This window comes from Mesoplodon bidens, assembly GCF_964165515.1.
Source record: "Mesoplodon bidens genome assembly, chromosome: 9".
In the NCBI taxonomy this organism is placed as follows: Eukaryota; Metazoa; Chordata; class Mammalia; order Artiodactyla; family Ziphiidae; genus Mesoplodon; species Mesoplodon bidens.
This window is the reverse complement of record NC_138166.1, coordinates 101428803-101455617: the sequence shown is the minus strand read 5'-3', so window position 1 is coordinate 101455617 and position 26815 is coordinate 101428803. Positions and strand designations below refer to the sequence as shown.

General features: G+C 52.9%; 1 protein-coding gene across 5 annotated transcripts in view; it reads left to right on the top strand.

Annotated features, from left to right (window-relative positions):
• The window catches only part of PRKAG2 (protein kinase AMP-activated non-catalytic subunit gamma 2), a 277950-nt gene that overhangs the window by 87315 nt on the left and 163820 nt on the right, over positions 1–26815 (top strand). Inside the window, exon 1 of one of the 5 annotated variants that reach the window (XM_081243577.1) lies at positions 996–1851. The exons of 3 other annotated variants lie outside the window; for them this stretch is intronic. In XM_081243577.1, coding sequence (XP_081099703.1) covers positions 1716–1851 — 136 coding nt within the window. In that variant the 5' untranslated portion in view covers positions 996–1715. Of the gene's footprint in view, positions 1–995; positions 1852–17082; positions 23115–26815 lie in introns of those variants that run through there. One more of the 5 variants, XM_081243578.1, reaches the window with a different exon arrangement.

Genomic DNA, 26815 nt, shown 5'->3' with positions numbered 1-26815 from the left:
CTCACGGGGCGTCACAGAAGGAGGTGAAGTTGAGTGTGAAATTGCTGTTCGGTACAGTTCCTGCAGGTGCATTGGCTCCCCGTAGGCTCTGCACACACCAGACACTCAAACCATTACGGAAAGAATCGTCCTCCAGTGTTAGGAAGGCACCTGATCCCAGCCCACAAGGTCGCAGTCAGCATCAAGTTAGCGGGTCAGGAATGCAGGGGTCATGTAGGAATTCAAGGCAACTTATCAGGCCGAGGCTTGTTGGGGAATTGAGCAAGATGAAGAACTGATTTCAGACAATGTTAGGTGGATTATAAAGACACACCGGGAGCTTCCCTGGTGGCGCAGTGGTTGAGAGTCCGCCTGCCGATGCAGGGGCCGCGGGTTCGTGCCCCAGTCCGGGAAGATCCCACATGCCGCGGAGCGGCTGGGCCCGTGAGCCGTGGCTGCTGAGCCTGCGCGTCCGGAACCTGTGCTCTGCAACGGGAGAGGCCACGGCGCTGGGAGGCCCGTGTACCGCAAAAATAAAATAAAATAAGGACACACCGTTTCATTTCATCCTTCTAATAACTGTTATGGGTTTAATTGTGTCCCCTCAACAAAGATATGTTGAAGTCCTAACCCTCAGCATCTCTTGATTGTGACCTTATCTGAAAATGAACTCATTGATGGTGTAATTAGTTAAGATAAAGTCACACTAGAGTAGGGTGGGCGCCTAACCCATTATGACTGGTGTTTTGTTTTGTTTTTAATGTTGAGCCTTCTTTTAATTTATTTATTTTTATTTTTGGCTGTGCTAGGTCTTCGTTTCTGTGCGTGGGCTTTCTCTAGTTGTGGCAAGCGGGGGCCACTCTTCATCGTGGTGTGCGGGCCTCTCACTATCGCGGCCTCTCCTGTTGAGGAGCACAGGCTCCAGACGCGCAGGCTCAGTAGTTGTGGCTCACGGGCCTAGTTGCTCCGCGGCATGTGGGATCCTCCCAGACCAGGGCTCGAACCCGTGTCCCCTGCATTAGCAGGCAGATTCTCAACCACTGTGCCATCAGGGAAGCCCTGACTGGTGTTTTATGAGAAGATGGTGATGGGAAGACAGAGACACACAGGGAGAGCATCACGTGATGACAGAGGTAGAGACCGGAGTGATGGGTCTGCAACCCTAGGGTTTGCCAGCAGCCACCAGAAGCCGGAAGAGGCGAGGAAGGGGCACGGCCCTGCTGACACCCCGATTTCAGACTGTGAGGGACCCATTTCTGATGTACCTGGTTTGTGGTGCCCTGGTACAGGCAGCAGCAGGAAACCGATACAGGGACCTTCCGTGGGAATGTGATGCCGTTTAACAGATGGGAGGCTGAGATCCATGGAGCAAGCTTGGCCTGTGATCTGTGTCCATTGCTAGAGTACGGTCAGTGAGGGAGGGTGCTGTGTGGCTCAGATGCCCCTCACTCTTCCCAGATGGGGAGAGAAGGCCGGCTGTGAGGCCATCCAGCTGCTGCCAGTTTCTCGACATGTGACCTCGAAATCACTGGTGATTTTAAAGAGAGCCGGTCGGGTAGCCGTATCAGGGTCTGAGGACTGAGTGGGAGGCCGGGAGTCAGAGAGACTGGCCTTCTTTTACAGCGTTTGGGCCAGAAGGGAAGGGAGCAAGCGTGTGGTGGGGTCTCCGAGCTCATCCACAGCCTGGCCTCCCGGCCCCTCCCAGCCCCTCCCTGAGGCCGCGCTGGGACCATGTGATGAGCTTTCCACCCAAGGGAGTGAGAGTTCAGGGCTTCTGCCTAAGACGGTTCCGGGCAGATCAGAGGTCTTTCGTGTGCAGCTGCGGGCTGGAGGCAAGAGGCAGAGAAAGCCGAGGTGGTGCAAGTGCAGGAGGTAAGCAGCTGCATCTGGGGCCTCGTAGGGAAGGCGGCCGGGCCCGCTGCCTTCCGCATGGCGGGGCTGTGCCATGAGCACAGTCCCTTTTGAGGTCACACTACTGAGGACCCAAGGCTCATTTCTCACTGTGGCAAAAGTGGGCCCATCCCGACAGAGGCAGGGGGATGGGCAGCAAGTGGGTGCACAGACGTAAATGGAAGCTAAGGCTTTGCCTTGTTTGCTTCAAGGTAGGAGAGACCTGGGCGCATTTATAGGTGGAGCAGAGATGATGCACGGGCAGGTGTGACGGGGCAGGGGCATGAGCTGGTGTCCATCTCTGTGATGGCTTCTGTTCTCCACTCTACTGCTGGGGTTTGGCTCTGGGGGGACACGTCCCATCTGTCCTCATGGCCCCAACGAGACCATCTGAACCCCCAGAACTGCCATCCCCCCAAGTCAGCCCTCCGGCCTCTCTGGGGGATTCGGGGACTCGTATGCATCTCAGTTTCCTGTTTGTGCCGTAAAGCCCAGGTGTCGTGCCTTCCCTGCGGCTCCCACAGGTTCCCGGGGGCTCGGCGTTGGGGCTCAGGTCCGCTCTGCAAGCCCAGAGCCGGCGTTGGCCTCCGGCCTCCCCGCAAGGCAGCAGTTTGTCCCCAGGCAGGGAGGGACTTGCTCTATGTCCCGGAGCTCAGTAGCGAATAGACACGTGGCAGCTGCTCTGCCCCGAACGCAGTGGGTGCTCAGCAAAGCTGGACTCACCCCTTTCCCGAGGACGCCCTGGAGTTTGCTCCTGAGAAGAGTTGACCTGCCCTCTGACCCCCCTGAGTTAGCTCTCGGTGGTGGCTCCTGTGCGGGGCCCTGGGGTGCCACCAGCACCGTCTTTCTGTGCCTGGCTGGTCCCTGTGCATGTGTGTGTGTGTTAGAGTGCAGTGCTCTGCGGCGTCCGTGCTGCCAGGTACCTGAGCCCTGCATCCTCTGGGCCCATCCTTAGGAGTGTCTCCTGCCGGGAACAGAGGTCGTCCATCTTCAGCTCCGGAGAGGCAGACAGGTGGCCGTGCTGCCCTCCGCTGCCGTGTGCAGCGACCTCCTCTTGTCTTTTCTGCCCCCAAACCCCGTCCCTTGGCTTTCCTTCCCCGAGTTCATTACATGGATCTGTGTGCACGGTCTGTCCCTCACCAGGAGGCTCTGACGGCCGCCCGGCAGCCACTCCCCCTCTTTCTTCATGACAGAACCTGGCTTTACCCAGGGCCCAGCCCCTGGGCATGAGTTATATAGATGATCTAATGCCCCTTCCCCATGTGGGGACATGCCTGGCTTCCGCTTCACTGGCCTCAGGGTGAACCAGCAAAACATAAGAGGAACTCTGCGAGGGATCCGAGAAAAGGTGCCTCCCCCTCAACAGAAAGAGGCGCCGCTGGAGGACTGATCCCCCCCCCCTTCCTCTGTCTGTGGTGTGAGGCCATGTTTTCCGGGGCACATTGTCCATCTTGTGACCATGGCCAACACAGAGGATGGCGGGACACACAGGTAGGAAGGTCATCTTGATGGAGCTGGTATCACGGAGCTCATTATTTTAGGTAATAAACGTCCTGGTAGTTTAGTCTCTTTGAAGTTATATGTTTCTGTTTCTGTTCTAATGCCGTTAAAGCATCCTAACTAATTTACACATCTCCTTGGTGACAGAGGTGAAGTTCCTTCGGATGGCGCGATTAAGGCAAAACTGGAAGAACTAATCTGGAATATTCCAGACCCAGGGCTGGGTGGGGGGAGGACTGGAGCACAGACAGACTTTAATCCCCCCACCCCCGTGCTATCAGGGGAAACAGAGCAGGTAAAAGGACAGATGGGGGCAGGGCGGTCTGGGGCCGGGCAGGGCAGTGGCCAGCGAGTCTTCTCTGTTAGGTGAGCACGACTGAGCCAGAGGAGGGGTCGTGGGGAGGAAATGCAAGGTGCAGATGAGCTAAAAGCCTCATCAGGGATGCCAGTCCCCAGCCATTTCCTCCAAAACTCTCCCTCAACCAAGTAAATAAGCAAGCAAGCTTATCAGGCCACCTTTTGGCGAGGTCTTAGGTCTGAGTTCTGCCTCCTGTAAATTCACCTTCCACTTGGTTTCTTTTTTGTTTGTTTGCTTACTTTTGAAAAGCTGCCACCTAGCCTTCGACGACTTGAGGCTCTAAAGGGGTGGCCGTCCCCACTCTGTGCAAAGTCCTGGGGCAGCTGGTCCACCAGGAACCACAGAGCAGAGGCAGGATGTCCACGTTAAATCTCTCCCACATTCACGACGAGTTGATATGTGTCCCCCTTTCACCCTTCTATTCTGAATGTTTGTTGGAATCTGATTGCCCACAGGAAGGTGTGCGGGTGAGCGAGCAGCTCTGCGTCCCCCGGGCCCTGGAAACCGGCCCCTCGAAACTCCGGGGGCTTCTCTGGCTTTGCGGCCGAGTGACCGCTAGAGGGCGATATAGCCCCACGTGCTGAGCCTGCCCGGGGGACAAGGCAGGACCCGCTGTCCCTGCCTGGGTCTCCATGTTCACCTTCAGTGCCCTGGACTACGGAGCAGGCGGGCGGGCCTCACCCCTGACCAGCCTGACGCAGCCTTTTAAAGGGGAACATTCGTCCAGTGGGTGCTTAATGGGAGCCTGCTGTGATCCTGGGTACTGGGGACACAGCCTCGAACCGCTGAGCCTCTGCCCTTGTGGGACTGCATTCTGCTGGCGGGGTGGGGGGCGGGGAGGCGACGAGAGACAGAACCGCTGTGCGGCTCCAAGAAAAACGAAGGGGAAGGGATGAGGGTTAGAGGGGTGCGCTTTAACGCAGGACCATCAGGAAAGCTGATTCGGAGGCATCTGAGCAGGCACGGGATGGAGCCAGGTGTGGCCGGGCAGGGGTGTGGGACAGGGCGTGCCTGGCAGAGGGGAGAGCAGTGCAGATGTCCTGAGGCAGGGGCAGCCTCCAGGCCTTCAGGGAGCAGCCAGCATGGCTGGAGCCAAGTGGGGAGGGAGATGGAGGGGTGGTCACAGGGCTCGGGTGGGGCTTACAGGATCCCAGGGTCTCACTGAGCGATCCAGGGAGCCATCGGAAGGTGCTGGTGAGGGAGTGACTTGCTCTTGGGAGGGATTAGTCTGGCTACTGTACAGAGAGAGACGGTGGACGCAGAAGTAGGGGACCAGCCGGGGCCACTGAAATAGACCTGGGGAGCAGTTACGACGGCCTCCCACCTCCTCTGAGACCTCCTCTCGCCCTGCGTTCTCCAGAAAGCCTTGCCTGATTATTCTTGCCTTGAGCGACCGGCCAGAGCTCTCAGATGTAACTTATTTTAAGTTTCTGCCCAGTAGGTGTCCCCTTGTGATACGCTCCTGTCACCTTCTGTCTCTGAGAAAACCGTGTGTCTGGCTCTTCACGCGCTTCCCTCTTACTTCCATGCTCTTCCTCCCCAGTGCCAGGCAGAACCTAGCAACACGAGGTCCCTGGATGGTCTCCCTGCCTGGGAAGGGCACCGGGTCTGGGCTGAGAATGAGCCTGGATGTGCCCGTGGGTCTGGATGAAGGATGGACGCCATCCTCACCGGCAAGACAAGGGCTGGCCCGCATCACATGGGAAAGCGGCGGGTTATTCCGAGGACCCTGGAGCTTCTTTTTCCGTCCTCTTCCTCCATGGGCTCCTGGTCCAAGAGCTGCCGTGCCCTTTTCCTGCCACCCTCAGACCCAAACCAACTCTCAGGGAAGGTTCTGGCAAAGGTATTCCAACTGAGATGTACATTTTAGAAGTTCAGGGCTACATCCTCTGGGGGTAGTTGACACATATAAGCATATAAATAAGAAGGAGCTTCTAGCATCGGAACCAGATGCAAGGGAATTCCTAGCGGTCCAGTGGTTAGGACTCCGAGCTTCCACTGCAGGGGGCATGGGTTCGATCCCTGATCAGGGAGCTGAGATCCCGCATGCCTTGGTGCGGCCAAAATAAAGTAAAATAAAATAAAAGTTAATAGCGATTCTTTAAAAAACACAGATGTGATAGATGCTTTCTCTGGGACGCAGCGGGCTTCCCAGAGCCCACGATCATGCGGTGTTGGCTCCTGGGGTGAGACGGTGGTATTTTGCTAGCTGAGCAAGAACGGGCATCTTGTCCTACTTGGACAGCTGTCCGCCCCGAGCGATCGCTGCTGACAGAAGTCAGCCCCACTGGGCACTAGGACGTTCTCTTTGTCCTACTAGAAAAAACGGTGTTGAAAATCGCTGACTTGGACAGCAACCTACTCTGATGACACCAAGGGCTACTCTCAGTCACGACCGTGTGGTATCTGTAGGACAGGCCAAGAGGAGAAGATGCTGCACGTACCCTGCGATCTGGGGAGTTGCAGCAGCCGGGCGGGGGAAACGTACAGCACGGGGCATTCACATGAGGCCGCGAAGCATCACTGCAGCGGTGACCCGAAACTTCTTTGACTGCAGCCCACGGTCAGAAATACGTTGTATGTCGTAATCCAGCCATTTCTCATGAAACGGTATTTACCCTGGCCTGTGTGTGCTATTTTCAATTCGATTCTCGGTGGTTGGAAGAGCTCGCTTTATCTGACCCACACAGTTGGTTGCACGATGGGGCAGGCGTGGGGTGTGTGATTGCTCTTTGGAAAATTCCACCCTAGATGGTCATCAACAGCCTGATGGGCTTGGGAACGCCTGCGGAGAGAGTCCGGCTGGGAACCTCAGGGCACGGAGAATCAGTGGGGTGGTGGAAAGAGGCGCCGGGACTTTGCAAGGGACGAGGAACGGTGGACATTTGAACTGTTGCTAAGACCAACTCACAACCGTGACCGAGGTCATGTGTACTTTGAACACCCCAAATATATTTAATTTTCTGTTCGTAGTTAAATTGAAATACTGACATTCCATCGCGAATGACTCTGATTCTGGGCTAGGTCATTTACATCTCGGTTCTTTAAACCCCTCCCGGGCTGTGGGTCTGAGCAGAGGATGTATTGAGAGCTGCTTGAAACGCGAATGAGTTTCCCAGCGAGGTTTACTGAACTTGTTACACTCCCTCCTCTCACACTGTCTCCGTGTTAGATCGCAGACAGCTCTTCTTGTCTCTCCCAGCAACTGAAGCTCATTTTTCAGATAAAAGTCTGCGTTCCCATCACGTGCCAAGGGTTTTGTACTGCGTGTGGAGGAATGGACTTGGGCTTTTAAGATTTTAATCAGGAGCCTCCAAGTCTTCAATTCACATGCCAAGGGCACCCCGGGACGAGGACCTCCTGCCTCTACTCACCCCGGGACCGCACCGGGGCCACAGTGCAGCCTGTGGGCCTCGACAGGGCCCGTCCGCCGGAGTCTGGAGCAGGGTCAGACTCAGTGATTTCGTCCCCGGCACTTGGGTCTGGACGTCGAGGCTGGTGACCCTGCAGAACCGCCACGCTGACACCAGTCTTCTCGTGTAAGGAGGCCGTTTCTGTGACCAGCAGGATGGAACCACTCTGACTATTTAAAACAGGTGGAACTGAGTGGTGATATGGTTCTAAAGGTGAGGGAGGATCTGAGAAGCCAAGCAGGAGAGGGAGGCCAGCCGGGGACGGGTGCCGACCCCCGTGTCCGTGGTGGGAAAGGAGGAGGAGGGCAGCGGGGCGTGAGGGAGGCGGTGGAGGGGGGCACGCAGGGGTGACCCGGTGGGAGCTGTCTGTCTGGCAATATTGGGGGGCCAGAGATGCTGTGCAAGGCCTGGCCCTCCCCCCAGCCAGAGGCCAGCCAAGAGGGGAGCCCGGGCACCGCAGCGGCAGGGTCAGCCCCCTGTGCGCCAAGCAGGGCAGGGGCAGGTGAGGAGTGGGAATGGGGGCCAACAGCAAGGTGCCAGCCCCCGTGAATGCCACTGGGTGATGCATGTGCCCTGGTGCCTGGGATGCAAGAGCAGACCCGTCCAGGCACCCCTTCCCCCGCAGCACCACGGTGACAGGAAACCTTTTTCAGGGCACCAGAAGCAGAGGCTCTTAGGGCAACTCCATGTACAGGAATCGGCTCTAGAAGGACGTCCTTGACGTCCGGCCCAGCCCACAGATTCTGTCACGTGCAGATCCCTGTGTTTGATGCTCGTTGAGCGCCGTTTTCATACCCGCACACGGCTGGTTCTGCTCCTGCTCTGGAGAAGGCCCCGGGGCCGGGGAGGTGGAGAGGCCCCTGGGAGGAGATGCCCTGGGAGAAAATGTGACCTGACCACTTCCTAGAAGCTGCGCGTGGGTGGCCAGCAGGGAATTTCACCCCACCACACGCGGGAACCCCCTAAATCTCTCCCCCCACCCCCGTTCCCACGCTAGGACAGGCAGCCTCCTGCTTCTTCCCAGCAGATGTCACTCACCCTTTTCACTCTGCACCTTTCCAGCTGGCCCGCTCACCGGTCCTCTGGCCTGGACCTGACTTTCTTTCCTTCCGCACATTTTCTTCTTCTATAAATCAGCGTGTCTTTGGGACTCTTGGTCTGTGTGGCTGTCCTCCCCTGATGAACACAGTGTGACATGCAGAGACAGCATGGCTCACACGGGACCCCAGTGCAAAGTTCGGGGGGGCAGTATGGGGGGGAGGTGGGGATGCCAATCCTGATACAGGCAGGATCCCGAGGCCTATGGCTCCTGCCTGGGGGGCCTGGCAGCCCCCTGGACTAGCCTCTGGGCACATACAGGTGATGCACAGCCATTTATCACTAGTGCAAAAGATGCGTACTCAACCAAGAAGCTGAATGCTGTAAACGTGGAGGTGAGAGCTGCAGAAGGCCTCAGGGCTCTCGGACCCCGTGGGAGCCACCTTGCTGCCTGGGAGGTGATGCAAGGAGGGGGGTCTTTTAAAGCAGGGTGGGCAGACTCTTCCTATAAAAGGCCAGGTGGTAGATGTTTTTGGGTTTCTGGTCCACCTGGTCTCTGCTGCCATGACTCAGCCACAGACAAATGTAAACTGTGTTCCAATAAATCTTTATTTATAAAAGCAGGTGGCCGGGGCTTCCCTGGTGGCGCAGTGGTTAAGAATCCACCTGCCAGTGCAGGGGACACAGGTTCGAGCCCTGGTCCGGGAAGAGCCCACATGCCGTGGAGCACCTAAGCCCGCGTGCCACAACTACTGAGCCTGCGCTCTAGAGCCCGTGAGCCACAGCTACTGAGCCCGCGTGCCACAACTACTGAAGACCTCGCTCCTAGAGCCCATGCTCCACAACAAGAGAAGCTACCTTAATGAGAGGCCTGCGCACCGCAACGAAAAGTAGCCCCCACTCGCTGCAACTAAAAACAAGAAAGCCCACGTGCAGCAACGAAGACCCAACGCAGCCAAAAATAAATAAATAAATTTATTTTTTTAAAAAAACCAAACAAACAGGTGGCCAACAGGATTGGCCTCTGTTTGAACAAATCTGGCCATCTTGACCCCTCTTCGACCTTTCAGAGCCTCCCCAACACGCTCAAGTTAAAATCTGAAGTCTCACCACCCCTCCACGCTCTGGCCCTTGGCTGGCTCTGACCGCAGCCTGTCATGACCACCCAGCCTCCTGCCCGCCTGGTCCTGGAAGACGCCAGACTCGCCCCACCTCCAGGCCCTCTGCTCCGAATACCCTAGTGACGGATGCCGTGCTGCCTGCAGAGCCGCCTCAGGAATGAGGGGCTCGGTTCCCGAGCTGCTGACCGTGCCACTAACAGAGCCACCTGTCGCAGTGCCATGGCCCTTCCTGAGCCGGCCTGCGCCCCGCAGCTAGTCAGTGAGCAGCTGTAAAGGACCGGCCCCTAACCCCGCTCCCGACGGCTCCCAGGGCTGTCCCCGCTCCCGAGCTTTCTGTAGGGCCCTCGCTGGGTCTGTGTGGCCCCTCACCTTCGCCCTTGGCCGACTCCTTCTCCTTCCCTGGTTGTGGATGTTGATCCCAAGAACATCTCTGAATTGCATCCCACCAGTTTCCATCTCACGCATGCCTCTGGGGAAGCTGCACCAACTCCTGTTGCAGGTGGCCGCGCAGGCGTTACCCCTGCCCTCAGTTCCTGCCCCGATGTCCCGTGGTCAGTGGCCATTTGAGGGAAGGCAGGACAGAGTGGTTGAACCGACGAACGGGTGCTCGGGGCTGGAGGGCGGGTTCTGGGCTCGGGGTGAGGCAGCCCGTGAAGTGGGAGAGGAGGTGGGCCGCTGGGGCTGCTCGCGGCCACTTGTACCAATGGCCCTGGGTGTGTCCCCAAATGTCATGCGATCCAGAGTCATGTGCGTTCTGCCCTGTGCCTGGTTGAGGGAGGTGCTCCCTGCTTGCCCGTGCTCCACCGCCCGGTCCCGAGGCTGAGGGCACTGGGCCCTGCCCTCCCCAGCCCAGGCCGGAGCCCTCTGCATCCGGGCAGCTGGTCAGGTCTGAATCCTGGGGCTGAGCAGACTTCAGAAAAACGTGACTCATCTTGCCTGTGCACAAAGAAAGGAAAAGTATGTGTGGCATCCAAGTTTCCTGAAAAGTTCAGCCAACACATTGCAGAGTTATGTGGCCTGGCACCCAGTGTGGTCCCCGGGGAGAGTGCCCTCTGCTGGCCACCACGCAGACGACCCCAAAGGAGCCGATGCGGGCCCCAGGCTGGGCCGGGCTGCAGGGGTCAGCAATTATTATTATTATTTGGGAGAAGCCACAGAAGAACATCTCCCTTCCCTCAGCAAATTGTAGAGCTCTCTAGTCCTCTAAGGGCTGCTTGGGCGATGATTCTACCACAGGACGGAGTAAAAGGAGATCCTAGCAAACGCTGCATTCTTGCTTGGACCACTTCTTAATTCCTCTTTAAAAATAAGATTTTATTTTGACAATTTCAAACTTACATAAAAGTTGCAAAGATAGTACAAAGAATTCTCACATACCTTTCATCCAGATGCCCCAGTGTTAACATTTTGTTACCACATTTGCTTATATTCACCCCTCCTTTCTCAGTACACATACATTTGTGTGTGTTTATATGAAATCTGAACCATCAAGAAGAAGTTGCAGTTACAATGTCCCCTGACCCCTAAGTACTTCAGTGCACATTTCATAAAAACAGGGACATTCTCCTCACTACGGTTTAATTATCAAAACTGGGACATTAACATGAATACAACCATGTTCGCTAAGCTGCAGACTTTATTCTCGGTTCACAAAGTGTCTCAGTGACATTTTTGGAAGAGGAAACCCGCATCACGTGCTGTGTTTGGTGGTCCTTTCTCCTCGGTCCCTCTTGATCTGGAGCCGCCTTCAATCCTGTCTTTGTGACATTTTTCAAGACTGCACAGGCCAGTTACCGTGTAGACCGTCCTTCACTCTGGGTTCATCTGACGTTGGCTCGGGATTCGGTTCAGGTCAGCGGGTTGGGCAGGAGGGCCGTGCGTCTGATGTCCTGTCCTGGCATCACAGCGGGGAGCACTCGATGTCACGCTGACCCGTCCTGGATGACACTAACTTATTGCTTGGTTGAGGGAGGTGTCTGTCCCAGTTGAGAAAGTTATTACTTTTCCCTTTATAAGCGATAAATATTTCATGGGGAGCTACTTTTAGAATCATTTAAATACCTTCTTTCTCATCAAGCTTTCACTTGCTAGTTTTAACATCAGTCATTTATTCTGCCTGAATTATTACAACGGTGGTTGCCAAGGTGATTTTCTGATATTATCACTAATTCTACGTTGATGGGTTGGAATTTCTACTAAGGAAGAAATTTTCCTTTTCTCCCTATGTATGTATATAGGTATATACTCATGGGTTTATATTTTATTCAGCAGGTTTCAGTCTGTCATTTTCATGTTTTGATGCTCAAATTGTCCTGTTGGCCAGCAGGAGCCCCTTCAGGCTGGTCCCTGTGTCCCATGTCTGCCCCCAGCATGCTGTAGGCACTTCTTATTTTCTGGTGCAACAAAACCATCCTGCCTCATCTTGTGCTTTCCCTGCCACAGTCCCTGAATCAGCCATTTCTCCAAAGAGCCCCTGTTACTTTCAGTGGTGAAAAGTATTTAGAAATAAGATCCAAAGTGTGCTCACTGCAACTGAGATGTCATGGCTTCTAAGCCTTCTTGGCAGACATACTAGAAATACGCATACATACAGGAGAGTAGTTGGATAAGATAAAGAAGGTGCATCCACACAGTGGAATATTAGATAGCTGTAAAAAAGAATGATATCTGTGAGGTGATATGGCAAAAGACATGAAAAGACAATTCTCAAGAGACATGAAAATGGTCCTTCAACACTACAGTGAGCACTTAGGCGTCAGTAGACAGCCTGTCCCTAAATCCAGGTTGTAGGATTCACCTATATTTTCCTCTAGTATCTGTTATGGTTTAATTTAACTCTTGTGTTCCAGAACTTTTTCATCACCCCAAACAGAAACCTCATACCAGTAGCTGTCACTCTCCCCTCGGCCCTCCGCCCAGCTCCTGGCTTATCTGCTTTCTGTCTCTATAGATTTGCCTGTTCTGGACTTTTCATATAAATGGAATCCTACAAAATGTGGCCTTCTGTGTCTTACTTCTCTCACCCAGCATATCAGTTTGAAGGTTTATCCATGTTGTAGCATGTGTCAGTACCTCATTCCTTTTTGTGGCTGAATAATATTCCACTGCCTGGATAGACCAGGTTTTGTTTATCCATTCATCTGTTGGTAGACATTTGGGTTGTTTCCACCTTTTGGCTACTGTAAGTAGTACTGCTGTGAACATTCATGTGTACACGTTTTTGTTTAAACACCTGTCTTCAGTTCTTTTGGGTAGATACCTAGGAGTGGAATTTCTGGGTCATTTGGTAATCCTCTGTTTAACTTAATGAGGAACAGTGAAACTGTTTTCCACAGTGGCTGCGCCGTTTTACACTCCCACCAGCAATGTATGAGGGTTTTCATTTCTCCACCTCCCCTCCGGCACTTGTTATTTTCCATTTGTTGTTGTTATTATTATTGCCATCCTAGTGGATGTGAAGTGGCATCTCATTGTGGTTTTGATTTGTTTTCTCTAATGACATTGAGCATCTTTTCACGTACATATTGGCCATTGGTATATATGTCTTCTCGGGAAAAATGTCTATTCGTTTTTTAAGTGCATTTTTTTTAAAAGAAGATGTTGGGGGTAGGAGTTTATTAATTAATTTATTTATTATTTGGCTGTGTTGGGTCTTCATTTCTGTGCGAGGGCTTCCTCCAGTTGTGGCGAGCAGGGGCCACTCTTCATCGCGGTGCGCAGGCCTCTCACTATGGCAGCCTCTCTTGTTGCAGAGCACAGGCTCCAGACGTGCAGGCTCAGTAGTTGTGGCTCATGGGCCTAGTTGCTCCGTGGCATGTGGGATCCTCCCAGACCAGGGCTCGAACCCGTGTCCCCTGCACCGGCAGGTGGATTCTTAACCACTGCGCCACCAGGGAAGCCCCGGGTGCATTGTTTTTTTGTTGTTGAATTGTAGGAGTTCTTTATATATTCTGGACACTAGGCACTTATCAGGTATATAATTTGCAGATACTTTCTCCCTTTCTGGGGGTTGTCTTTTCACTCCCTTAATAGTGTCCTTTGATGTACAAAAGTTTCTAATTTTGATGACAGCAATGCTTTGATGACCAAAAATACTTAATGTTCTGCTCCTTAGTACCTGGCCCATGGAGACACTCAGACTTGTTGACATGAAGGATGGGGACAGGTCACTGATTCCGAGGAATGAACCTCTCTCTCCTGGGAGGATGAGAGGCCAGGACAGACGAATGGACGAGGGGACTGTCTCACTGCCACCACATCAGGAAAGGCTGGCTCAGGGTCTAACAGTTCCTTTAAAGCCCCTAGGGAGGGCTTCCCTGGTGGCGTAGTGGTTAAGAGTCCGCCTGCCGATGCGGGGGACACGGGTTCGTGCCCCGGTCCAGGAAGATCCCACATGCCGTGGAGCGGCTGGGCCCATGAGCCATGGCCGCTGAGCCTGCACGTCCGGAGCCTGTGCTCCACAACGGGAGAGGCCACAACAGTGAGATGCCCGCGTACCGCAAAAAAAAAAAAAAAAAAAAAAAAAAAGCCCCTAGGGAGGGGAGAGAAAAGACAGCAAATTCTCTGGAACATCCATTTCTGAGTTTCATCTTCTGACCCTCAGGAAGTCCTCCTGCTTGACTGCAGTGAGTCTAGTTTCTTCCCAGCATTTCTCTCCAGAGGGGATGGCTGAAAGGCCTCCTTTTCTGGCTCACGGGCCTCTCTCCATGAGGAGAACCTTTCACCCTCCTCCTCACCCTCTGACCCTCCGAGGACCCTCGACCAGCCCCAAGTCGCCTAAAGGCCAGGACGCTGGGTTCTAGAACATTGGTGAATTAGCCAATTCTCTTAGATCATCCCTGAAGGAAGATTGGGATAAAATGAGAGCCGATGGTGTGGGCGAGGCTGCTAGTTCCAACAGTGTTCCTCGACTTTTTTTTTTTTAAGCATTTGCTAAAGCAGTTTAGCAATTGAGAATGTGCTTTGCTGATTTTTTTCTGCTGTAGACACTAATCACCATTTACTAGAGTTTTTGTTGTTTGTGTTTTGTTTTTTCCCTTTTACATTTTGGTTTTCAGTGAAGTAGTTCAATCACATGGTTAAAAAAAAAATCAAGCAATACAAAATGATCCAATATTGAAAGATCCCTGCCCCACTCCTCCAAAACCCAAAAGGGACTTCTTTAAATTATGTACCTCTTAACTATTGTACAGCTTGTCAGTGATAAACCTTGCATGTGGTCTTATCACAATACTCACTCCCCACATCTTCCTCAATTTCCCTCCGTTCTCCTTTTTTTAAAAATCAATCAACCTTTTCTTTTTTTCTTTTTTTTTTTGCGGTACGCGGGCCTCTTACTGTTGTGGCCTCTCCCGTTGCGGAGCACAGGCTCCGGATGCGCAGGCTCAGCGGCCATGGCTCACAGGCCCAGCCACTCCGCGGCATGTGGGATCTTCCCGGACCGGGGCACGAACCCGTGTCCCCCGCATCGGCAGGCGGACTCTCAACCACTGCGCCACCAGGGAAGCCCCCAACCTTTTCTTTTGATCACCTCTTAAAGAGTCTTTTTAGACATTCTTTAATCATCCCCTTACAATTTTAATAAAACATAAATACCGCATACTATTTATGTGCTGTATGTATCTGTGCTTTATATATAAAAAGCGGATGTTCCCTCCCGCCCCCAGGAACCAATTTTCACCCTCTTAGGGACAGTATCGCCCCCATGGCAAGTGATGCCTTAAGCAGAATTTGACGTGAGTGATGTCAGTGAGTATGGTAACAGCTGATTCATTTGGGATAAAGCCAATCTGAATTAGCAAACGATCTGAATTATAGAATACCTCTGTTATATTTTGTCAGCCTCAGGAGATGAACCAGCTACAGAAGTTAACTTTCTAGATCCCGGAAACTTAAGCCTTTAAGCACCCAAACATGCATCTTTTCAAGTGTTAGGTGCATCAAACATTTTGCAGTTTTCTTATTCAAGAGATACTAAATATAATTTCACTCTTTATAGATGATCTAGGGTCCTTACCAGATTGCCCTAGGATGGGCATCCAGCCACCGCTGAGATGTGAAGGTTGTCTGTAGACTTAGGGGCTGAAGGACTTCGGAGCACCTGCTCCTGGTCTCTCCTACTGCGAGCCCCCTTCCATGTACCGGCTGCGTGGTCTGCGTGTTTTGCCCTGAATAGCAACCCAGGCTCTCCTCCCTCGAAACTTGCTGCTAAGATGCCAGGGTTCTTGGTGTGTATGGTTGAAAAGAGTAAATGATTAGGAGGCAAGTCCCTGGGCTCTTCATTCAAGAAATGCAGTGCTTGGGCTTTGAGTGTCTTGGCTCAAGAGCAGGGTTCTGTCCCAGTACCTCCGACTCAGTTGAGATCTGGAAGAGGAGCTGCAAACACGAGGTGCTCCCAGTTCAAGTCCAAGTGCCCCCGCACTCTCCCCGATGCAGGGCCCAGGCAGAAAGCCCTGCACCAGCCACCGGGGGGGGTGGTGGCTTCAGAACTGGACTCTCCAGGTGATGCCCTCTGAGGCACACGGGGCCCTCTCCGGGCTGCTTTAAGGTCCTGATGATGCCGTCTGTGTGTAAGATGCTCTGCAGCTGACAGGGTATTTTTCCTAATTTATCTTGTTTGATTCCCAAAAACCTCTGTAAAATGGGCTCAGGCTGTGTAGTGATCTCTTCGATGGGAGAAATGTGGAAGAACAAACGACATAGCTCAGAATCACACGCCGATAACTGAACCTGTATCGCTTTGAGGTGCTATGTCTGACTCAAGTCTTTTAAACCTTTCAGGGTGTCATCTTGTTGGAGAATATATTTCACTATTCAAAAGGAACAGATCACAGGCAAATTTCAACTCAGGCTGGTGGTTCTAAACTGGTGGTTTCCAAATGATGAAAATGCCAAAGTAGTTGGGGTTCTCCTGGGAGCCCTGGATTCCAGAAAATGGAGACAGTGCTTGGTTGCCCAGGAGATGAGGGCCCAAGTGGAGCACACTCGGGCTTTCCGCCGAGTCTGTGAGTTCATGGGTCTTCCCCCTTGCCAGGGGTTTTGCACATTCCTCTGGCCCTCTGGCCTTTCTAAGACATAACTTAGAGGGAGAAGTAAACAGAAAAGCCAGACGCTCAGCCTCTAGACCCTTTGGAATCTAGTGTTTGAAAGCCCTTGCTCTGTGGCCTTGAGTCTGGGGTTCACCCTGGGGCCATCTGAAAGCTAGAGTCAGGAGCAAATCTCATCAACTCTTGTCTTTGGCGCCTTCAGAGCCCTTGGCCTGCCGAGAGACCCCAGGGGCTGCAGGGCCCACGAGAAGAGATTAAATGAGGTTCCCACTGGGTCCTTCCATGGGGCACATGATGCCCCTGAAGGTTTCAAGGATAGCTGGGGATTCCATACTTTTGGGGTGCTGCACTTCGGCGTGCTACAAATAATTATTGCCATTGGTTTCCGCTTTTTCTGTACTTTCCTATATTTTTAAAATTAAGATACCCCTATTGTCACTGGGTTTAGATGTCACTGGTATGAGTTGAACTCTTCAAGCCGAGGTGGTTCATCTTTGCCAAAAAAATCACCCTCTTAGGGCTTCCCTGGTGGCGCAGTGGTTGAGAGTCCGCCTGCCGATGCAGGGGACACGGGTTCGTGCCCCTATCCCGGAAGATCCCACATGCCGCGGAGCGGCTGGGCCCGCGAGCCATGGCCGCGGAGCCTGTGTGTCCGGAGCCTGTGCTCCGCAACGGGAGAGGCCACAGCAGTGAGAGGCCCGCGTACAGCAGAAAAAAAAAAAAAAAAAAAAAAAAAAATCACCCTCTTGTCACTCAAAGCGCCTGTCACCAGAGTTCCTGGAGGAGCCAGGACGCGTGCGTGACCTGGAAGGGGGCCGCTGATGTGGAGGAGGGGTGTGGGTGCCTGAGTCGGTCGGGGACTGTCATCCTCGGAGCCACGGCCTCATGAACAGCTCTGGGGAAGAGGAGAGGAAGCTCCAAGGAGGTGACACATGATCTCACTCAGAGTCAAGTGCCACGGTGACCTTTAGAACTTTCCATGAAATCCAACACGGTATTTTGCAACTAGCAGGAGAGCACCAGCAAATCTGCGCTAGCGGGTGCGCAGCCCCCCTCTGCTCTGAGCACCCCACCACCCCGAGGCGTCTTACATAATGGGGTTTTGTTTGGCTCGCGGCCTTTCAGGGGTCTGGTGCTTTTCAGGTACCGTCACATGATCTGTAAAGGTTACTGAGTGCGTTTGCAGTGGATGTGTCTTCATTTCCTTTTCCAACATCCCAACCCAGAAGAGTCAGCCTGGGGTCCTACATGCCACTGGATGGGGGACCGGCCGACCCGGGGTGCCAGCGCAGCCCCGCCACTGGCTCCCGGGGGATCTCGGGCAAATCGTTTTGCTTCTCTGAACCTCCGTTGCTTTTGTTTCTTAAACTGAATAGTGAGGGCTGGCCTCCCTACCTCACAGCCTGGTTGAGAAGAGCCAAGGAAAGTGCTTTGGGAGGAGCCTGGAAACTCAGTACACACAGAAGGCCCTGGTCTACACCGGGATGCACCCTCCTGCCGGCAGCCCTGCTCTGGCGCCTGGTTCTGCCTGCACGGAGCTCGGCCTCCTCCTCAGGCCGGCAGCCCTGGATGCTGGGACGCAGTTGAGGGGTGTGTCTGGAGCCGGGGGGTGAGAAGCGGGGAAGGTCTGCACTGGGTCTCAGCCGCTTCTCTCTCATCCAGGCCTCTGGTCACCATCTTGGTGAGATTCTTTGCAGCAGCACATAACCTAGCACTCAGAGAGGCTTCCGTGACAAGGGAGGTTTGGGCCTTTAAATTTTTTCATTACTATTACTTTTATTATTATATGAAAAATGGAAATCCAGAGGCGGGGTGGACTTCAAGGACGATTGCTCCTTGGGGTGTTCCGTGGGCCGCCCAGCCTGGGCTTCTGATGTGAGGACAGTGGGCCAGTCTCCACGGCCACTGGGTCCTCGGCCATCAGGGCCTCCTGCTGCACATGCTGGGGACGGGGCGGGTGGAGGGACCAACAGAAGCTGGGCATCAACTGTGGTGTCCGCACGGACAGATGACAAGTCCGGGGGTCTAGCAGGAAGCCAGCGGTAGCCTCCTGGCTCAGTGCCTGTCCCCCACCCCATGCTGTGAGAACAGGCCTCCGGATCACCAGCCGACAGCTGCCAACGGTTGAACTGGTTTACCCGCATCTGGGGTCACCAGGGCCTCCGGGGAACTGTCAGAGTTCAGGAGAAATGCAGCGCGCCACGCACAGGCAGTGGGGCGTTCCGTTCTTGCATCTGAAGCGGCGGTGAGCGGACACCTGTCTGCAGCCCCCTCAGCGCCCCTGCTTCCCCCCCTCGCGCACCCCCGGCAGGCCCATCTCATAGACAGTCACCTCCACATCTGGCTCTTGACCAGGCTGCAGTATCCAGATGTGCAGAGGCCCACACACCTGGTAAAATCTGAAAGATCGGGTATCTGGGCCCATTCCCCATCGTCATGCTGTGGGCCTGAGCCCAGAAGATACCCCTTAGGGTCAGTGCAAAACTTTGGCTGATGGAGGGCAGGGGAGCCCTTAGCACAGCCTCCCTGGGCTCCTGGACGGTCAGCTAATGCCCCCCCTTCCCAGGGACAGGATACACTGCCCCCAAGGTAACCAGAGAGCGCAGAGCACAGCCCACGTCTGTCCCCTGGCCTACCTGCCTGCTTGTGAGCCACCTCTACGAAGTCGTTCAGAAAGTACTGATTATATCTCTCCCCTCAGGTCAGATCCCCGCTGTCAGGGAGCTTTCAGTCTGGCTGGGGAGAAAAGAAACACATGAAATTAAAAAATGAAACAAGCTCGCAGTATACAGTGTCTCCAGGAAGTATTCTTCAATACCATTTTATTTTTCGAGTTCTCCAGGGTGGTCTTATAGTTGAAAAACCAGAAGAAGAACAACAAAAACGATAAAGAAGGCAATTTGAGTTCCCTAAAATTCCGCCCCTTCCCAGATCCTGTAGACCTAGTGTCGAGGCAGTGATCTGGGAAGCCTTGTTCCCTCAGCCTGGGGAAAAGTGCTAAGACGTAACGCCTTCTGCTACCCCCACTACCTATTCCAGGCTTCCGGGTGTAGCACCAGCCAAGAGAGTGATGTGTAAAGTAGGCTCCAGAAATACATTTTAAAACAGCGTTCCATCTTGGAAGCCGCTAGTTCCTTCTTTTTCAGCTCTTCCCTTAAAAAGAAAAAAATAAAAAATCCCCAAGTGTGGAAAGCATTCCATTCCCGCCAGCTGAATCACAGCCGCGTGAAGGAGTTTCACCTCTTGTTCATTTGGGACCATCAGCTGGTAGAAGCCGCGTAGCAGGGGTGGTTAGGCCTCCTGAGAGCAGCCACTGCCCCCAGCCCGCTGGTCAGACGCGCTGAAGGAAGCGTCCTCGGTCACTCAACCTGCAGCATGACTGTCGCCTTGCCCTGTGCATATCTGCACGCATCTCAGTGGTGCAAAGGTGTTGTCCCAAGTTAAGGAACTTCAGGCATGTGTGACTCGAACAGAGAGACCCAGTGGTAAGTGGGCCGATGGTAAAATGCCTGGGAATTTTGCAAGCCCATCTGTGCCACGTTGGTGCCCTGAAATGGACCCAGGTCGGAGTGTTCGCACCACGGAAGGTGGCAGACCCTACGCACCAGGCCTCCCTCTCCCTGCCTCACCCCCAGCGGGGTACCTGCTCGGGATTTCCCGCACGCAGCTGCGTCTCCACTCCTGAGACCCACTGTCACCTCCAGCCTTCTTCTCTGCTCCGGGCTGAAGCTGACCCCGGGAAGAACATTTTGAGTGAGGTCCAGAGCACATGTCGGTGCCTCTTTGGAGCCTTGTGTCCACTGTTAAGGTCATCATGTCGTCTTGTAGCTTGTCTTAGGGCTGCACTTAACCTCACCTCCTTCCATCCAAATCTTCCCAGGATCCACCCTGTGGGACAGAGAACTGCTCTGAGGCCAAAACGACTTTTTGCTCAATCAGGCCATCTCCCCCCGTGTCTTTTCAGAATATCCTGTTACCATCTCAGTAACAGCACAGTGACCCCAGATGACCTAGGTAGTTCTTTTCTTCGCCTGCCTGAGCTGCCATGTCCTAGTCCCCTCTACGAAGGCACTGAATGTCCCTGTTGAATGAATCCTTAGCGTATGGAGCCCACAGCTGGGCAGCGGCAGTGAACTCCGGCCCCGCAGAGTTATTCAACTTTAAACAAAATGGTGTTAACAGTACCTGCCCCCCAGGTTTGTGGGAAGGATGAAATAAAATCATAATTGTGAGGTGACCAGCACTTCACCTGGCGTATGGTAGGCACTCCACAAATGGGCTCTATTATTTTACTAATTACAGTATAGTTCTTAGGGGACAAGAATGTCTTTGAATTATTCATAGCACTGATCCCCTCCATCAACAACTGTCCTGCACATTTGGTAGAGGTTTAATAAGTACTTGATGACTGAACAGCCCTATAAACTATGTACAGAACCATCAGACGTGCCCAAGTTGCTGTTTATTTCCCACACGAATTTAAACTCATTCTCTTTTAGTCGCTAGACTTTGAAATGTTATCCTTTCTACTTACTTTGTCATAAAGTACAAGAATCTTGCACTAGCTTAGACAAAGCCTTTCATTTTCCTTTTAATCAAACATGGTCCTTTCCTACTGGAATCCTTGTTTCGCGATTTTTCCTAAGGAAGTTCTGCTTTGTTTTATTTTATTTTTAAATCAGGAGAATATTTCCATTTCTGTTAAGAGCTGAACTGATTTTTTAAAAAGAGGAATTCTAAATATGAAACTCCAACACCTACCTTCTTAGACTTTTTCAGAGCTTAATCACAGTAAGTTGGGCTACCTTTTTTTTTTTTTTTTGGTTGCACCAGGCCTTAGTTGCGATATGCCGGCTCCTTAGTTGTGGCATGTGAACTCTTAGTTGCGGCGTGCATGTGGGATCTAGTTCCCCGATCAGGGATCCAACCCGGGCCCCCTGCCTTGGGAGCGCAGAGTCTTATCCACTGCGCCACCAGGGAAGTTCCTGGGCTACCGTTTTTCACACAGATATAATCCACCAGTGTACTGGAGGACCCAAGTGGAGGTGAGTTTTGTGACTTGTTTTGGAAAACTAGGTTCATCTACAGGATCAGTGGTGGCCTGGCCTCTCTCCTTTTCTCTGGACCTGCCAACACTCAAGGCCAACTCAAGCTATCCTTTCCAAGCAGGGCCATGCGATTGCCTCTCCGTCCATTTGTGCTGATGACACTTGTCCATGCTGGCCACTGGCCATTGATCACATATCACTATTTTATGTAGTTAGTATTAGTAGAACAGTTTATCTTTGTCTTTCCGAGTCATTTTCAAGTCCTTGAGGGCATGACACATTTCCTTTGTTTGCTCGTGCATCCTGGCTACAAAGATTTGATCACTGGATCTCCATCAGTCCCAGCAGAAAGAAAAGTCATGGCAAACGGCCATTAGACGTTCAGACTTCTGGAAGGATATGAAATCCTAATATGAGCAGGTCTCGTCTTGCTTTAGAGGGGAAACTGGGGCCAGAAACAAGGAGTAACTTTCTCAAGGTCACAAAGCTAATTAGTGGTGGATTTCTGTAACTTCCCTTTAGTCTAGTGAAGATATCAGCAAAAGAAATTGAAATTTTTTTCCCCCGTATCTTTTTTTTTTAAGTTTTGTTTTTAGTTGCAAAACACATACATACTAGAAGGTTTTTGTTTGATTAGATCAGGGGTTTGGCTTAGGAGTCAAGGAGGTTAGAATTCTAGTCCTGGTTCGGCCACTAGTTACAGGAAGTCACACCCCCTTCCTGAGCCTCAGTTTCCCCATCTGTCATGGAAGGGGGTTGGATTTGATCCCCTCTAAAATCTCTTTGGGTTCTGTCATTCTGCAATCCTTAGAAAGTCCAGGGCTCAAGATCCTCCCGTTGAATTCCAGGGGACCCCATGTCCCCTCCTGAAAGGTGGTCTTGCGACTTTCAACTCAAGGAGCCACGAGCTGAAATAGATTCACCGATTTCCAGCCCAGGGACCTGTGGCTCCTCCAGCAAGAAGCAGCCGGAGCCTGCTGACCCCGGGGAGCCCTGGAACACATGAATCAAAATAGTTGTGTGATGTCATGTCATGATGGGAATGTGCTCTGGCCAATTGGTGCCAAGAATTGTCTGGACAGGGTAGTTTCCTTTTACAGTCTTTTTAAAGAGACATCTGCAGACCTGCACATGACTGGCAGGCCTGCCCTCCTTTTGCCTATTTCGTCTTCCCTCCCTTTTTAATTTTAAGGAGGAAAAAGCCCTGAGCGTCTGAGTGCGTGGCAGACCTTAACGACATAAACAGACCCACGGCCAGGCCCTGCGTGTGCTTCCAGGAGCTCCTTGCCTACTTAAGGGCAGCGGCCGCTCTGGCTGCGGGGCTGGAGGTGCAGAGCTGAAGACAGCCGAGTGTCCCTCGGGGAGGAAGCCCTGCGGTGGGACCGCCTGGCCTGTCCCACGGCTGCTGGCCCCGAGGGTGGCCCCTCCTGCGTTTGCTGGAGACCCCGGCCAGGACACCTGGCCTCCCGGGCTGGGGCTGGAGCGCGCGCAGCATCTCTGAGCTCTCGGGGCCCACACCTGCCGGCTGATGCAGCGCCTCTCCTGGCCCCTGGCCACCTGAGGCTGCCGCTGCTCCGGCGCTTCCTGGCATGCTCACCTGGCCCCGCTCCTGTGGCCACAGCTCCTCATGAAGCGGTTCGGCAGCCTCAGGGGGAACAAGAAACACAAGGACCCAAACCGAAGCACCGCGCGGCGGCAGTCGGAGCCCCATGGCCTTTTTGGTAGGACGCTGCCCTTTGCCCAGTTCTCTGCTGGTCCCCAGGGCCTGTGTGTGTGTGTGTGTGTGTGTGTGCACGCACGCGCGCACAGCCTCCTAAGTGACAGCTGCGTGAGGATGTAATTGTTAGCCGGTAGCCAGAGGGACAGATTGACAAGTGTGTCCTGATGGACGGCCCTGCCGCTCTCATAAACTGCCGAACAGTGCTTTTCCTGAGGCTGTTTTCTCTAACTTGCCCTAATGAGGTTAGTGATCAATTGGACTGTCATTCATTTAGGCAAAACCAGAGGCCTGGGGAAAAGTAAGAATGGGTTGGAACTGTTATTTACAGCTGTTAAGAATGAAATGTGCGCGTATAGAGAAAACCAGTGCCGGGGGTCAGGGAGAAGGAGTTCCTCTGCCCACCTTGGCCCCATAGCTGTGTAATCAGGCAGGTCAAGGGTTAACTGAGGGGGAAGACCGCCTGCCTGATGTGCGTCCCCTGGGAGAGAAGCCTGCTCTGTGGTCTCCCTGGCTTCTGGGACCTTCTAATGCTTCTCCCAGTACAGGGGGTTGGGACCAGTGTGGCTGGAATGTGGGGTGAAGCGCCTGCAACTGAGTATTTCCAGCGACCTGTGGGTTTGCGGGGGGGGTGGGGTGGGGGGTGGGGTGTCCTTCCCTGGCTGGAGTCAGGCAGGGAGATTCCAAAGCATTCGGAGCTTCCCGGGGGGCCTGGCTGGGGCCTGCCCACCCAAAGTGAGGTGGTCGACTTCATTTTATTAAGAATCGGAGTTCACCTGCCCTGGACGCTACTGCCTGTATGACATGGGATATTCCTAAACACTCGGTTGTGAGACGGAATAACAGGGCTCTGCTCACACAGGCTGGTGGTAGCAAAGATGGGGAAAGTTGACGGGTGCAGTAGATTGTGTCCCTCGAGTAGAATGCGACATGGTACCTGGCAAAAAATACTCGTTATGTGTAGTAGGGGCATGGCTTTGGCAAAACATCTGGGCAGTATGTGAAAACTAGAATACAGGCATACCTCATTTCATTGCGTTTTTTTACAAATTGAAGGTTTGTGGCAACTCTGTGTTGTCAGATGATGATTATTATCTTTTTAGCAATAAACTATTTTTAATTAAGGGATGTACATTGTTTTTTAGACATAATGCTATTTTATTGCACACTTGGTAGGCTACATGATAGTGGAAACATTACTCTTCTATGCACTGGGAAACTGAAAAAATTCGTGTGGTTCCCTTTTTTGCGATACTCGCTTTATTGCAGTGGGTTGGAAACCGAACGTGCACTATCTCCAAGGTAAAGCCTGTAGTAAGAAAAGAAAAAGGTAAATGTAAAACTTGCCGACTACTTCTGGAAGCCTCTAGTGGACCTAGTGTGATGCTGATGACCCCGGGGAAGACAAGCAAAGGAGACGGCAGCCCTGGAATTCAGGGAGTTTTCTTGTGAAGGAACTAGAGTAATATCTAATCGCATTGCGTGCAAAGGTGAATTTCTGGAGGAACACGATGCCTGGCCTGACTGGGTAGGGGATGACAGACTCCCTGGACTTAATTAGATTTGGTTTTAAAAGACGACTCTTCTTTTAAATAATAAAGTAATAAACGTTCATTTACTATAGAATTAAATCCAAACCTATTATTTAACTAAGTCTGTTTTTGCTAATGGGCACAGGTGGGCCCATCATTAAAAGCCTATTATTTGCCTGTGGTTTCTCCCCTTGTGTTTAAAATCTGACTGTCATCCTGTCTCCTTCTGAAATCAAAAATAATATTTGCATGTCGACCAGGTTTCACAAGTGCTCACATGCAAATGCCCAGCTCTGACCGCAGGGTCAGAAAAATCAGAGCTGCTTCCAGAACCTTCCTCTGGGATTTGGGAAGCAGCCCAAGTATCCTGATTTTCCTTTTGTGGGAATCCCAGTGGGAGAGCAGTCAAGAGCAGGGGCAGGGCTTCCCTGGTGGCGCAGTGGTTGGGAGTCCGCCTGCCGATGCAGGGGACATGGGTTCGTGCCCGGGTCCGGGAGGATCCCACATGCCGTGGAGTGGTTGTGCCCGTGAGCCATGGCCGCTGAGCCTGCGTGTCCGGAGGCTGTGCTCTGCAACGGGAGAGGCCACAGCAGTGAGAGGCCCGCGTACCGAAAAAAAAAAAAGAGCAGGGGCACATGGCAGGTGCCGGCTCCTCAGTCAGTGCTGGCCATGGATACGCCGAGTGAAAAAAACCTGAGACTGTGGACCGAGCATCCTCCCAATCCCTGCCTGCCACCTACACCTTCCCCACCGGGAAGACCTGTATAACCATCCCTCTCTAAAACCATCCCCATTGCCTATTCGGTGACCTCCAGGCTTCTCCGGGACAGGGACCATGTCCCCAAAGCAGTGCTCCATCCGTCCTTCTGACCCTGACGCCTCCAAGCATCACAGGCTCTCACTACAGAATCGCTGGCTATGGAATGGATTGAAACGGTGTCACTCCAAGGTTATTCCTGGTTCTCCAGCAGCATTGTTAGAGTTTTTTTGGTTTTGTTTTTGTTTTTCTAATTCCCTTCCAGTATCTCCCTCTCCTTCCTGCAGTTATTCCTGGAGCCAAAAGTATTTCAGAGAAGGCCTCTTCTTCCCCTAAGCAAGCTTCCACGAGGGTTGTAAGAACGTCTGTCTTTACTCATTCTCTGTCTTCCCCAAAACGAGCGAACGCAGGTCGGCGGCATGATTCCACGTGCTCTTTGGCCGCTTCTGTGGCCCCGTCAGTCTTTTCCGGGAACCACTCCCTGTATCCTCTGGTCCAGTTCAAGGTGGAGCCATTCCTCACGCACGTGCACACACACGCACACACAGCTGTCCCTGTAGCCACTTGAGCAGCCAGGACCTCCACGAGAGGGCATCAAGGCCTGGCAGATTGGCAATTACCAAGTCCACTTATGTTGGCTTGCGGCTGGCATTTTTGTTTGGAAGTAGTGGCTCTGGCTGGAGTCTTGAACACTTCAAGCCTTGTGATAAAATGCCCTGGAAAGTTCTGATTCACGAAGACCTTGTCCCTTTCAGCCCCAGAGCTCCGCGCCCGCCCAGCTCCCCTTCAAAGCTGAGAAAAGCACATCCCACCGCAGGTGAATGTGCTCCGTGGGGTAGACCAGTGACGATCTGGACTGAAGCCTTTCCTTTCAGCCTCTTTGGCCAACAGAGATCCAGATTATGTGGACAAAGAGCACGTGGCAATAGTAATAAAAAGGTAAAAGGAAGATTAGGAAAGGATTTTGCTAATCAGATAACAGAATTGACTGTAGCAGCTTTTCTCCCCTTTGCAGTTAGCGGCGAGTAATTAAACAAAAGCTACCTGGAGCCTTAAGAGATCCCTTCTGAGGGCCGCCCGCTAGAGCCGGGAAGCCAGAGGGTGTGTCAGGACGGTGGCACTCTCTCCCCATGCTGCCGGGGTCCGGGTGACACTGGAGACCAGAGCCTCTGGCGAATCTTGCTTTGCATGGAGCCGCCTCCTCCTATTAGCCATCCTCGGGATGAATGCACAACCACTTCTGGAACAAAACCCCAGAGTTCCTCCTGCCCAGCGTCACTCGTCACCCCAGCACTGCCTGTCCCAGTCTGTTGTCCCCTGTTAATGCCAACGGAGCCCTCGGCTGGCTGTGCCACTGGGGCAAGCATGGATCATTCTTTGCCTCAAGCAGCGGGCAAGGCTGTTGTCCATCCTGCC